The sequence below is a fragment of the Lampris incognitus genome, chromosome 7 (assembly GCF_029633865.1).
Source record: "Lampris incognitus isolate fLamInc1 chromosome 7, fLamInc1.hap2, whole genome shotgun sequence".
NCBI lineage: Eukaryota > Metazoa > Chordata > Actinopteri > Lampriformes > Lampridae > Lampris > Lampris incognitus.
The window spans coordinates 19923988-19938037 of record NC_079217.1 but is presented as its reverse complement, the minus strand read 5'-3'; the positions used below and the strand labels follow the sequence as shown (position 1 = coordinate 19938037).

The following is a 14050-nucleotide window of genomic DNA, read 5'->3' as shown; positions in this document are numbered from 1 at the left end:
CAGACCGCATGGGTTGGAGATTTTGAGTTTTTAAATGCATCTAATTTCTATCCTTATCCTTGAGCTCATCCTCCCAAACCTTTATCATGAACTCCAAGCAAACAGAACACCGCTGTTGAATGTGTTGGCTGGACGTGTTTGACCTGAAAGGACACACTGGGTGATATCAGGAAGCATTCATAGGGACTCTCTCAGATTTTCATCCCCCATCATGGTATTCAGATGTTTCTCTTCACCATGCATCAGTGCAGTGAGCTTGGGAGGGACATGAATATCCTCCTCAAACCATTCTAGAGATTGCTCTCAGGTTTTATCAACAAACAACTTCTTCTCTCACTAATCAGAATCTACATCAACCCATACACAACAAGCATGCACACACCAACAGAATGTACTCACATATCCATCTGAGCGTTTACTGTGGCCCCAGGGTTAAAACTCCCCAGCCCTTACTCCCTTATTAATGGATAGTTGTTGATGACTTAATAATAACTAGGACTAAACAATATATTGTTTCAGAATTGAGATCCCAATATACACATGTGCAACAGTCACATTACAAAAGATGCAACGTATGGCAAATTAGGTCCAACAGTCATAATAGGCTACAATTCTTATTGCTTGATAGAAAATGAAATCTAGCAAGATCCACTTCTTTATGACTACTCTCAAAAAAAAGAAGAAAGAAATTCAAGTGCATCTGACAAATATCATTTAGCAGTCTGATTTAATGACTTCTAGGAAAACTGTCTTATTTCCATCCATCCATTATTCAAGCCGCTTAACGAAAATTAGGGTCGCGGGGATGCTGGAGCCTATCCCAGCAGTCATTGGGCAGCAGGCGGGGAGACACCCTGGACAGGCCACCAGTCCATCACAGGGCAAACACATTCACACCTAGGGACAACTTAGTATGGCCGATTCACCTGACCAACATGTCTTTGGACTGTCCTTATTTACCCCACCAAAATCCCCCTAATCATTGCTAGAGTGATACATTCTTTGCAAAAGGAGCTTTGAAAGTTAAAAGCTGTATATACCTGATGAAATTATCCAACATCTTTTTATTCTGATATATGCAATACATATTGTAAAAAAAAAAATCACACTGTCATTTTTCACAATGTCATTTGTTGGCCGTGTCTGCGTGGTGCACTCTGGAGCACCTGGAGTTTCCTCCCACAGTTCAAAGACATGTAGGTCAGGTGAATTGGCCATGCTAAATTGTCCCTAGGTGTGAATGTGTTGGCCCTGTGATGGACTGGCAGTCTGTCCAGGGTGTCTCCCCGCCTGCCGCCCAATGATTGCTGGGATAGGCTCCAGCATACCGTGACCCCAATTGGGATAAGCGACTTGGTTAATGGAATAGAACAATTTTTTTTTTCAATATCTTTCCGCCCAAATAATAACAACACAAGGTCTAGTTCAAGTTTGTTACTGCCCGTATCTCCACAGCATGGCCAAACATGGACAGGGAAGACAAGCCTGAATAGTTTCAATATGCTTTTCATTCGCATTTACTTGTATACCAAGTCCAAGTCAAACCTTCATGAAACCTTAGAAGAAATACTGATATTGTGCTGGGAGAAACTCTTTTCTTTGACCCATTCCAATGGAGAAGATTTCGTTTTGTGCCACCCTGAAATGCAAACACGACTTTGGGATGAGGGGAAAAATAATTGCTATGACGTATTGTTTTACAGTGCGCAGCACGCAGAAACAATTCCATGTGGTAATGCAATGCACAAGAGGCATTGCTTTTCACTGTGTGATGTGAAGAGAAAGTGCCACAATGAAAAGCAAAATCATCATTTCATTGATATGCATCTTGTTCAGCTACCATCAAGAAAAACAATGACAAGGGATTACATTACACACAATTTAATGATGAAATCGTTCCATACCACACCGAAATGCAAGGGGCATCTTTGCTTTCCTCCAAACGCTCTATTACCTCATTTTCAAAAAGTACATGCTGAATCGTGCGACCAGGAAATGTAATCACTGTCCAATCACAGTTCTCTAGCAAATGGGGCATGGTTGAGGAAAACTGACTGAGATAGTCACTCAAGATCTCTCGCCCTGGAGGTGCATGGCCGGCAACTAACAAATGACTACTGATGGAGAAGAGTGTCAGGAGTGATTTGTGACAGAAGGCTACCAGCAAGAGTTAAAGGGAAGGTTTACAAGATGGTAGTGAGACCAGCTATGTTATATGGTTTGGAGACAGTGGCACTGATGAAAAGACAGGAGGTGGAGCTGGAGGTGGCAAAGTTGAAGATGCTAAGATTTTAATTGGGAGAGACGAAGAAGGACAGGATTAGGGATGATTATATTGGAGGGACAGCTCAGGTTGGACGGTTTGGAGACAAAGCAAGAAAGTCAAGATTGAGATGGTTTGGACATGTGTTGAGGAGAGATGCTGGGTATATTGGGAGAAGGATGCTGAATATGGAGCTGCCAGGGAAGAGGAAAAGAGGAAGGCCAAAGAGGAGGTTCATGGATGTGTTGAGAGAGGACATGCAGGTGGTTGGTGTGACAGAGGAAGATGCAGAGGACAGAAAGCGATGGAAACGGATGAGCCGCTGTGGCGACCCCTGATGGGAGCAGCCGAAAGTAGTAGTAGTAGTAGTTGAACAAGATGCAAATCAATGAAATGATGACTTTGCTTTTCAGTGTGGCATGTTCTCTTCACGTCACACAGTGAAAAGCAATGCCTCTTGTGCATTGTATTTCCATGTCGCATGGTTTCTGTGTGCTGCACACTGTAAAACAATATGTTGTGGCAAATGTTTTCCCTCTCATCCCAAAGTTGTGTTTGCATTTCAGAGTGGCATGAAATCCTCTCCATACGTTCCTAACACGCCTTCCTCCTCGAGTAAATAGGGTCACTTTTTTTGTGGAATACAGACACTTAGAATCAACTTTAAAAGGAGCACTCCATGTCTAATTTGAGGATTTGCCCTACTGCACAAGGTCTGTTCTCCCAGATAGGATTTTCATGTTTGGTATGTGTATCACACTTATCTCTCCAGTTTGTCTCCATGTGTTAGAGGCAGTGCTGACAAGTGTCACAGGCTGGTGGAGAATTACCCTGTTTGTCTTCACAGCATAAACATATCATGATATGATATTGAGCTAGTGTGTTTGAATGTATTTTGCATTTGACAAAAAGAAAAAAAGTTTACAGAGGACTCTTTAACTTTTCCACTATTTCATTGGATGACTTGGGATATCAAACATTTGTCCATTTTTCTAATCCCTGTACGATTGGGCATAGTTCATGGTTAAATAGACAACACCTTTCCAAATCTCAGTAGCCACTATCCAGTAATAGGTGTCACATTTTGGATAAGAAAGATAGGATATTTTTTGCAAGGAACCCTAAGAACATGACAGATTTGCCAAGGACAAATAGCCAACTATCTCTTTTTCAGAAAAAAATGTATAGATTGATTTTTATTTTTCCCTCCCGTTTGCCCTGATGTCTCATGCCTGTCGTCTCCTCTTTCACTCATCCTCCTCCCCTCCTCTCTCTTCCTATGAGTATGTAAGCAGTTATTGGGGCTAAGCTTTAAAGGAAGTGGGTCAACTCACTCTCTTGACCTCCATAGAGGAGACATTCACACTCAGGTCATCAATACGTAGCTTAGAGATGAGCTTTGTGGACCACAGTCCTGTTCCATCTTAGCCAGACAACTCCCTGTGAGATGTGATAGGTAGCTAATTGCAAGGCTACAAGGGTCAGGTATCTGTGCCCCATTCACCACTGAACCAGCGTAAAGAAACAAATCATGTACACTAAAATTACTAGTTTACACCCAACTGATCAAGTAGCTTTTTATGTCTTTAAGCCTGTGTATAACACGAGTGACAGAGCAAATGCAACATGCTTGATATGCTTTTTTTAAAATCAGGATTTGGATCAAGTGGGCTTAATTTGAACAATAGCGCCCCCACCTGGCACAAAAACCGATAGTCTAGGTAGCCACAGAAAATATAAGGCTTGAAAAAAGAATGTGCAGTAAGAAATTTAGTTAAATCAGTAGTATCCCTTTATGCAAGAAAGATGCTGAGGACTCATGTTATATCCCCAGTGATCCCTCTCTCCACCCTGGATACTGTTCTCCTTCTGATAATTACATTGCGAATAAAAACAGCAGATATCCAGCCAGCATAGTACTGGAGTAATGGAGGTCTTCTTACCGTGGAGTCCCTGGTGGGGGAGCTGGAATACCCATGGTTGCTCCTTTCCCATGAAGAGGAGCTGAACCCTCTACTGCTGCTGCGGCTGCTGCCGAAGGCCTCCTGGGTGGTGCTCCGCGAGAGGGCATCCTGAGTGGAGCTCCGAGACAGGCCCGAGTAGCCCGGACGCGAGCTGCTGCTGCTGCCATACAGGTCGGCCACATCACTGGTGCGACTGCGGTAACTCCTCAGGGCACTGCTGGAGGAAGAAGGCGGGGAGGGGGAAGGGTCAGTGAGGCCCAGGGTAGACAGATCCCTGCTCAGGTCGCTCTGGGACACGGACTTGCGTCGGCTGAGCGAAATGCTGGAGGCCATCGGTGAGGAGGTGAGGTAGCTGGGCTGCACTGAGGAGGAAGAGTAGGAGCTGTAGCCTGAGTAGGCTGACCCCCCATTTAGACCCGATCCTCCATAGGCCTTGATGGGGGTGCGGCTTAGGCTCTCACTGCGGCGGCTACTGCTGCTACTCCCAAGGATGTCGCTGCGTGGGACAATTCGGCCGCGGTCACGGTCTGGCTCAGACGAAGTGCTGTAGTTGCGTGTGCGGGCGGAGGAGCTGCTTAGGTAACTGGAAGGGGAAGAGTATCCTGAGGAGGGGGAAGTGGGGGACTTGTAGGAGGACAGCTTATCCCGCTCGCCATAGGAGCTAAGGCCTGGGGTCAAGGAGGAGCCATAGGAGCTGTAGTGGCTGGTGTAAGAGGAGCCAGCATAGCGCTTGGCTGTGGAGGAAACGCGGGACATGGTGGTGCTGCTGGGTGTTCAGCCACAGGGAGGGAGAGCCTCTGGAAGACCGCATTGACTGCAGAGGGGGCAGAGAGAGCTCACAATTAGTTCATCAGCAGTGACTGAATCAATAACCACTACATTAACAATGTAGTATGTAGTTATTCAAACAATAAGTGTATCATCTATCCTCACGTCTATTAAAAAGCATAAATTAAACTTTAAAAAGACAAAATTGTCTGAATGTGAATTAGTTATGACCACCAGAAATGCCCCTTTTTGTAAACATATATTGGGTGAAATATCATCAGGCTTTCAATATACCAATCATCAAATTTATTTTATTTAAAACGTATTTTAAATAATTATTGCATTTCTTTTATTTATCTTGATTATCGATTAAATAGTGCATGGCTGGCAATAGCTTAGTCTGAACTGTTTCTAGTCAAGCAAACAGCAGGTTGTGACATGGGATGATCCAATGTCACTACTATGAACCGAAATTATGGGACTCTGAAGTGCAAATTACACAATATTAGTGTCATTAGCATTCAATTCAGGTGAGACAGCATTATGTCTGTACAATCAGTAGAGACTATGGCCATGTAGAGTAGTTACAGAAGTGATGAAAATGATATCTTGCATGGTTTGAAAGGTACATTTCACTTAAAAAAAAAAATTAACTGATCACTTCTGCACTGACAAACTTACCACCAGTGAAATTTTCTCAATACGGAAATGATCAGTTTTCAATCAATGATCATTCAACAATAAAGTTTTGCCAGTGCATTTCTAAATTATGCACAACAAAACTTCAATGGTGTCTGGATTAAAAAAAGTAAACATGTCCCTTGTTTTTGTTATGACTACATGATAAGATTGAAAACATTCTGTTGTGTCAGCCTAAAGCTGTTTTAGCAGGTATGAGGTTACTTATATATTTAGCTTAGAATATACAGTGGGCCAGATGCAGAGTGTATTTGATGGTTAAGACCCTAGTTGCCAGAGCCACATGTACCCCAACTTGCTAAAGAGCCCTCCTTTTTTGTCTTCCTCACCTTTCATAGATTACCCTTTCTCTTGACGATTTGTGAAATCTGACACTGAAAACCCTTTTTGTGGTATATTAACACTTTTCCCCAGCCTGGTTCTATGTATGTACACACTGTGACTATATTGGGAAAGACCAACTAAATTTTGGAGGTTGGGCTAGATATTAGCGATGCAAGCAGGGTGCACAGTGTGTTCCTGTGGCAGCGGAGGCAGTGACAGGCTCTAGTTCACAACGCAGCGCAGCATCTGAATAAATAAAAGTATCTGGTGTTGTTGATACGTGTTGGGTCCAGTGGGGACAGCTCCTGTTTCTGTAACCTCTCTTTCCTTCACGCACTCCCTCTGTTCCCTATAGTCTCCCCCCACTCTGTTCTCTTTACCCCTTCTCTTGCCCTCTCTCCCTGGATATTCACATAAACCCCCTAGCTAGCTAGCTAGCTAGCTCTCTCTCTCTCTCTCTCTCTCTCTCTCTCTCTCTCTCTCTCTCTCTCTGTGTTTATTAATAATTCAAGAAATGGATCTGGAGTAGGCAGACAGGGAGCATACTGGAGACAGGCCAACACACACTGCAGGCGAAAATAGACAGACCCGGGGTGTGGAGGTACATAAGCGGACCATCCCATAAACTAGCTAGGCTACCAACATCAACAAACCTGGCCCCTGACTCCTCTTCTGGGCTTGGCTAGTTAGGGCTTCTTTGCCTTACCAATGAGGGTAATAGTGGGTAAACTTCATTTTGTTCCCTTATCCAGCACTGTCTCATTCGACTTTTTCACTCTAAATACAGATGATCGTGCTAATCTGTACTAATCTGTGTTTTGGGGGAAATGCTAATGCTTTCACGTCATACGTTCTCTCCAGTGGTGTTAATTTGATTAATTATTACAAAGACACATGTTTACTTAAAATCACATTGTGTTGGTGTTATCAAGAATGATGGAGTGAGTAGATGGAGTAAAATAGGAGTATTGTGTGTAATAAGTACCCCATAGTCAATTTGCTGTTAAAAACAAGAAAAAACTGACTTCAGTGAGCAAAAGTAACCCTTCCCCAGATGATGGGCAGAAGAAAGGCAAGGAGACATGAGCCTTGAACAAAACAAAACTCACTTGTTCCAAATTTTACCTAAGTGCCTTGTGCATACAAACCTCAACAGCCAGTATATTTTCAAAGGTGTCCCCTTGTCAAAGTCTCTGGGCACAACACACTGAAACAAGTTCAGGCTGGCCTGGTGAGTGAACTGCTAAGAGGAAAATGCAAAAAGCAAGCCAAACCCATGGGAGCACACAACAATTCCAGGGTTGATGAAATGACAGCAACTTCATGAGTGGATGTCGCCACAGAAACAAAACATGCACAACACCACGCCAAACACCCACACACATTCACTAACACACCTTCAGCAACACAAAGCATGCACACGCGCACACACACACATACACACACACACACACACACACACACACACATATGCACACACGTTCAGCAACACAAAGCATACATGCATGTGCTCACACTCGCTCTCATTCTCTCTCTCTCTCTCTCTCTCTCTCTCTCTCTCTCTCTCTCTCTCTTGGCTACTCTTCATTTCAAGCCCCCCTGAGGTTGTGCCTACCAGTAGTTACCATAGCAATGAGCTGCATCTGTTTGCTTGCTACCAACGCATAAAATACTTAAAAGTCGTAGCAGAGCTTATTCCACACAGTTTTGTCCTACTATATTGTCAGAGCAGTAGCCTGGTTGTTCCGCTTATCATTGTAGCTTTTCTTTCTTTCTGTAGGTCACCAACAAGACAATACCCTCATCAATCATCTTCATCTAACTTTCAAGATGCCTCCACACTGAAATAGAATAGAACAGAAAGTTAAATTATGGCTAGAACATTGGTACTATTGTTTCTGATAAGTTGCTGGGGCTACTCAACTTTGCTGGCAAGAGGGTAATACCATGTGGCAGGTGTGACAGGTTGTTTACACCTCCGAATGAAAGGTAACAGGCATTTTAAAGCACTATAAGACCAATCACATATGCATATTAGATAAAAAATTGAGACTTCTTTTAGTTTGTAGTCACTACCATTTAAAATACTTATAGTCTAGTCCCTATGAAGTATAATATAGATGGAATTGTTAAGTTTGTCAAGGACTGTCAATGTGAAAGTGAAAACAAAAATAACTAATTTTAGCAAAGCAAACACAATGCCTCTATTCATAATCATGCAGTTCACTTTATAAGTGGGTGCAAAATGGCCACAAAATACAGTAACTTCCAGCAACATTTTACAAAAAAAAGAAAAAATCAGAGTAATCCATGAAATAAGTGGACCTGTTTCCAATGGCATCAAACACAACGCATGCAGAGAGATGCCCACTGCTTACATGACATGCAGACTAAAACCTATAGACTGGAGGAGAATGTATTATCATTAAACCCTTTCCTATTTTGACCTTTAATGAGACAGCATGGTGAAGCCAGTCAGGTCATCAGGTTATTTACCATGAAAGCTACTCATAGAATTGCAGCTACTTAAATCAATCAAAGAAAAATAATCAGTTAAACTTTGCCATCTCAGCAAAGTTTGGCTCAGCAAAGTAATCTCCTAAGCATTGGTGCAGCTTGTTATTATTCATGGATCACCAAACACTAAGGATACTGATGGGAGAGGAGCTCACAAGTATAAGGTGACTGGAAGCACTCGCAAGGCTAATTTTATTAACCATGGGCAACCAATATTAGCTAAGCTGATCAGTCCAAAAGTCAATCGCTCCCCCAGCCTGTGGGCACTTTAAAAAAAATTAGGAACAGACAGCCAAATCAATCATCAATCACCCAAGGGAGCTCTCATCACCACAGGACATCACTTTACCATTTTGAGACAGGCTTGCTTGAGGTTTAATTGAAACAAAACCAGCTGCAGTCCCCCTTCATTAATACAATTAAACTTTATAATATTCACAAAGTTTTCAATCAGTTTTGAAGTGATGGCGAGATCGAAAAGTGGCCTTTGGCAGGGCACTACTATTTGGTAGTGCTATGTCACTCTCTCCAGCACTTCCACTGGCAGATATCACTTCTCACCGAGAGATGCCACTTAAAAACTGGTATGGCAAACTGTTTGACTGGTATGTCACACTGGATACCGCTTCTTACTGGCAGCTATACGAACACCATCGGCTTCTGCCTACAGTTAAGTGGTACCTCTGCCGGCGGGCGGGGGCAGCCCCTACCGCCAGCTTTCCAAACATATAAATAGCACTAGATCTACGATTTCTGGCATGTTTGTTTTGTTTTTTTTGTAATTATTGTCATTTCAATATTTTTTGATTATAAGTTTTAGTCGGTATGTCACAATCCGGGTTTGTCTAAATTATTGAAATGTAAAGTAGAAAATGCAAAGAAATTGCAACACATCAATCCACACATACAATTAATAAAAAGTAAGGGTTCTAAGAATATCTACAGCATTTTTTCATAAACATTTAATGTTTACAGAGCGAATAACATTATCATAAAGAGAGAAATGCAGGCTGGAGCTGTAAGTGACACACGGAAAGTCCAAACCTGAGTTAGGTTAATTCAAATGTTAACTTTCATATTTCCGATACATTTCAAGAAACACACACACACACACACGCACAAAAACGACATGGCTAATGAAATCAGCAGAAATACATTCAATCATTTTACGGCTTTACCTGTCGTAAAATTATACAGGAAGCAAAAGTGTAGCTTATTTGAATATGTATATTGGGGTTGAGCTGGCAGTAGGGGCTGCCCTGGCCTGCCAGCAGAGGTACTACTTAATTGTTGACAGAAGCCAAGTGTGTTCATGGCAGCCAGTGGTGGAAGAAGTATTAAGAATGTTTACTTGAGTAAAAGTAGCAATACTACAGTGTAAAAATACTTTATTACAAGTAAAACTCCTGCATTCAAAATCTTACTTAAGTAAAACAACAAAAGTGTTGGCATCAAAATAAGTAAAAGCAAAAGTAAAAGCACTCATTATGCAGGATGGCCCATTTCAGAATCATATATATAGCACATTATTGGACTATAATTATTGATGCATTAATGTGTTCATCACTTAGTAACTAGTAACTAAGGCTGTCAAATAAATGTAGTAGAGTAAAAAGTACAATATTTCCCACTGAAATGTAGTGGAGTAGAAGTATGAAGTAGCAAAAAATGGATATACTCAAGTAAAGTACCTCAAAATTGTAATTATGTACAGTACTAGAGTAAATGCACTTTGTTACATTCCACTGGTGGCAGCTGCCAGGAAGAAATGGTATCCAGCGTGACATACAATTCAAACAGATTGCTATACCAGTTTTTAAGCAGCATCTGTCAGTGAGAAGTGGTATCTCCCAGCGGAAGTGCCGGAGAGAGTCACATACCACTACCAAACGGTAGTGCCACTTTTCGATCTCGGCCTTGCTGCAGCCTTGTCAAAAAAATCTGTGTCATGGGAAAAACAGGGACGAGAAAAACCAAATTTCTTTTGAGGTGCAGATTCTGGGAAAATGACGGTACAAGAAAGAAAGAATAGTTCTCGAGGCAGTGGTGTCTAATCAGCCAATGTTTCAGCTCAAAACCTGTCATAACAAATGTAAGGTGTGCTCATGAATGCAAAGAGCTTTGGGAGAGGAAGCAGATTTATTGCTGTTAGGTCCTTTGTGAAAATGCATTTAGTCACTAAGATACTGAGCCTCTCCGCCAAATCCTGACCAAACTTTATCTGCTCCCACTGAGGCCAAATTCAGAATGTTGGTATTTAAAAATGTCACAAAGAAAGCAGACTTCTACAAGGAACTGCTCATTCCACTTTTGTTCCAGAGCTTTCACTGTATGTTTATGCTTATACTTGAAGAGGAAAGATACCATCGCCTGTCTGAGTGCACAAAAGCAGTTCAGCACCTTTCTTTTGCTGGGCCATCTGACATCATTATGCATGAGTAAATCAGCACGCTCTGCAGACATGTTGGCGAGCAACAGCCAGAAATGATGATGTTTAAGACTGAAGGTGTAGCAATAAAAATGCACGATTATCGTGTTCAGTGTTCACAGCAAAGCTTGAAAGATGTAAAATAAAAAAAAACTGTATGCATGGGGCCAGATGACATTTACATCATTGTGCCAAGCATGCAATCTCTAACAGTCTTCAACTCTGTAAAAAGTGCTCTTCTTCCCTTGTTAAAATCTGGGCAGCATGAAGTGAAGCAACCACATATCACTCTTATTCCAAGCAAAAAATGATCAAGAGCTCTTGACTCTGTTGAAAAGATGCCAAATTCCAGTACTTCTGTATTGTTTTACAAATTTGGTTCTGGCACACATCTTGCCAGCGACACACATTGACTCCATATCCTCCTTTCCTTTGAGGAAGGCACAGTCAGTCTCAAGTGTGCACTCCTATCTAAGCTTGCTTAGGAGAGTGTCTGTAATGGTGCAGGGCTGCCAGTGCCACTTTATGCAGGAGTGATATATTGCATGAGGAATGCAACATCAACAACTTTCTTTGGTGCTTTTCAGTGTACATGTGTGGCCCGCATACACACACACACACACACACACTATATATATATATATATATATATTATATATATATATATCATCCACATTTGTCACAGATGAATGTTGTTTGAGTTGGTCTGTTATGTCTTGCATGGTGGGCCTTATCATAGGCTTCTTGTCTCTTGCCTTACTGTGGAGTGCCATCTCTGTCTGTCCAGGGCCACTATCTCCCAGCTGGAGTCATCTATGCCGCAGATCTTTATGTGGCGCTTGAGCACATCTTTGAAGCATTGCTTCTGGCATCCCTCCTTCCTTTTTCCCTGGCACAGCTCCCTGTAGAAAACCTCTTTTGTTAGGCGGTTGTCTGGCATTCTTCTCACGTGGCCGGCCCATCGGAGCTGGGAGGCTGTTATTAGGGCTTCACACTGACAGTACCAGCATCTCTCAATACTTCACATCGGGCACCTTGTCTTCCCATCTGATTCGCAGCAGCTTTTGCAGATGACGAAGCTGTATGCTGGTGAGCTTCTTGATGTGCTTGCAATACAAGGTCATGCAATTCAGTGGAGTATAGTAGAGATGGGAGAACAGCTGTGTTGTAGACCTTGATCTTTGTTGTCAGCCTGATGTCATGGTGGGACCAAGTCATTTGTGGAGGGCACCAAAGGCTTCTGTGGCCACTTGGATTCTTCTGTCCCCTTCTATAAGTCAGAGGAGTTTGTATCTGTCACAGCACTGCCCAGATTAGGTAAAGCACTCGGTGGTCTTCAGAGTTGCTCCATTAACCAAAATACAGGGCTGACCCTTCTTCGGGGCTTTTCTGGGGGGGAGGGGCTGGTACAGAAGCTCTATTTTAGAGACATTGATCATCAGTCCAAAGAGGGTAGCTGCTGAAGAGGAGCGGTCTACTATTTCTTGCATTTCTCCAGGATCATTGGCAACCAGAGCTGAGTCATCTGCATCGAGAAGCTCTCGAACACAGAGTTCTATTGTTTGGTAGATGCCTTGAGTCTCGCAAGATTGTAGAGGTTTCCATCTGTTCGGGTCCTGATGTACAAGCCACCTCTCAAGTTGGCTGACATATATATATATATATATAATCCAGTGAGTCAAGTAAATTCTTTGCTTATGGCATGAAGCAGGCTTGTACTATCTCATAAAGAATGTATTTGACTCACTGGATTATTTTGCTCCTTATTTGTTGAGCACTTTCCCTATATACATACACAGAGAGAGAGAGAGAGAGAGAGAGAGAGAGAGAGAGAGAGAGAGAGAGAGAGAGAGAGAGAGAGAGAGAGAGAGAGAGAGAGAGAGAGAGAGAGAGAGAGAGAGAGAGAGAGAGAGAGAGAGAGAGAGAGAGAGAGAGAGAGAGGAGAGGAGGAGAGAGAGAGAGAGAGAGAGAGAGAGAGAGAGAGAGAGAGAGAGAGAAGAGAGAGACGAGAGAGATGAGAGAGAGAGAGAGAGAGAGAGAGAGAGAGAGAATTTTTAAAACTCTTTAATTTACATAAAACAAAAAAACCAACAAGACACATCCATTTCACAACATCAACACGAGCAACTCCTTCACATTAAGACGTCCCAAAAAAGTCTTCCTTTTTTTTTGGAACAGTGGTCCAAGGTCACATACTCCCCAAAGGGTCAAAAGAAATATTATGCAAAAACTGAATGAAATACTAGTTGCCTCTCAATGACTGAACAAACGGCTTTATTGAAAACACCACCGCAAGATAAATTCATCCAAGTTGTTCATTAAGGTGAAGAAGCTGAAGTCCACTCGGACTCTCGCCTTCACCCTTGCAACAAACAACGGAAGTAAATCTTCCTCCGAACCATTATTAATCAGACTTTTCCTGCTCCTATAAATCGCAAACTGAGCTTGCCCTGCTACAAAATTTAGCAGCTGCCACTTTTCCGCATCCTTCCCCTTGTACCCAGCGCCAAAGATAAAAAGTTTCATTCCATCTTTCATCACAGTGTGAGAATATGATCTGTAGAGCTTCAAAGAGCACCTGAAGTCTTTCACATTCCAAGAAACAATGTGAAAAATTGTCTCTGGCGACTGACAGAAAGGACACTTAACAGAAACAGTTGGGTTAATCTTAGAGATGAAACTATTGACTGCAAGCACTCCCTGCAGGATCCTCCACTGCAAGTCACCTGACCTTTTGTTCAGCGGGGCTTTATACAGCACCCTCCACACTGGTTTACAATCATCTGCCACTTTTAGCCTTGTTCTCCATATAGTGTCCTTTCTCTCATTCAGTATTTTCTTGTTCATGGCAACAACACAACATTTGTACAAGACCTTACTATCTAACATATATAAAGGTCCATTTTAGTAGCCAAATTTGGCACCGGCAAAGGTCTTGTTAGACCAGTTTGGTCCATTTGAAGGCCCAACTCGGGGAACGGATCTCCATTATCAGGAGCCTCGGTTCCAAATGGCATAGTCAAGGCAGCATGACCAGTTCCTCCCTGGTGAGTCTTCTAAGCCATGCATTCAGAATGTCTCTGTGTG

At 42.5% G+C, this 14050-nt stretch overlaps 1 protein-coding gene across 2 annotated transcripts in view; it reads right to left on the bottom strand.

Moving 5' to 3' along the window:
• usp2a (ubiquitin specific peptidase 2a) overlaps window positions 1-14050 on the bottom strand; it is an 85631-nt gene that overhangs the window by 56810 nt on the left and 14771 nt on the right. For both annotated transcript variants that reach the window (XM_056283120.1, XM_056283121.1), the window contains exon 3: window positions 4207-5041. In XM_056283120.1, the coding sequence (XP_056139095.1) occupies window positions 4207-4983 (777 nt within the window). In that variant the 5' untranslated portion in view covers window positions 4984-5041. The remainder of the gene's footprint in view (window positions 1-4206; window positions 5042-14050) is intronic.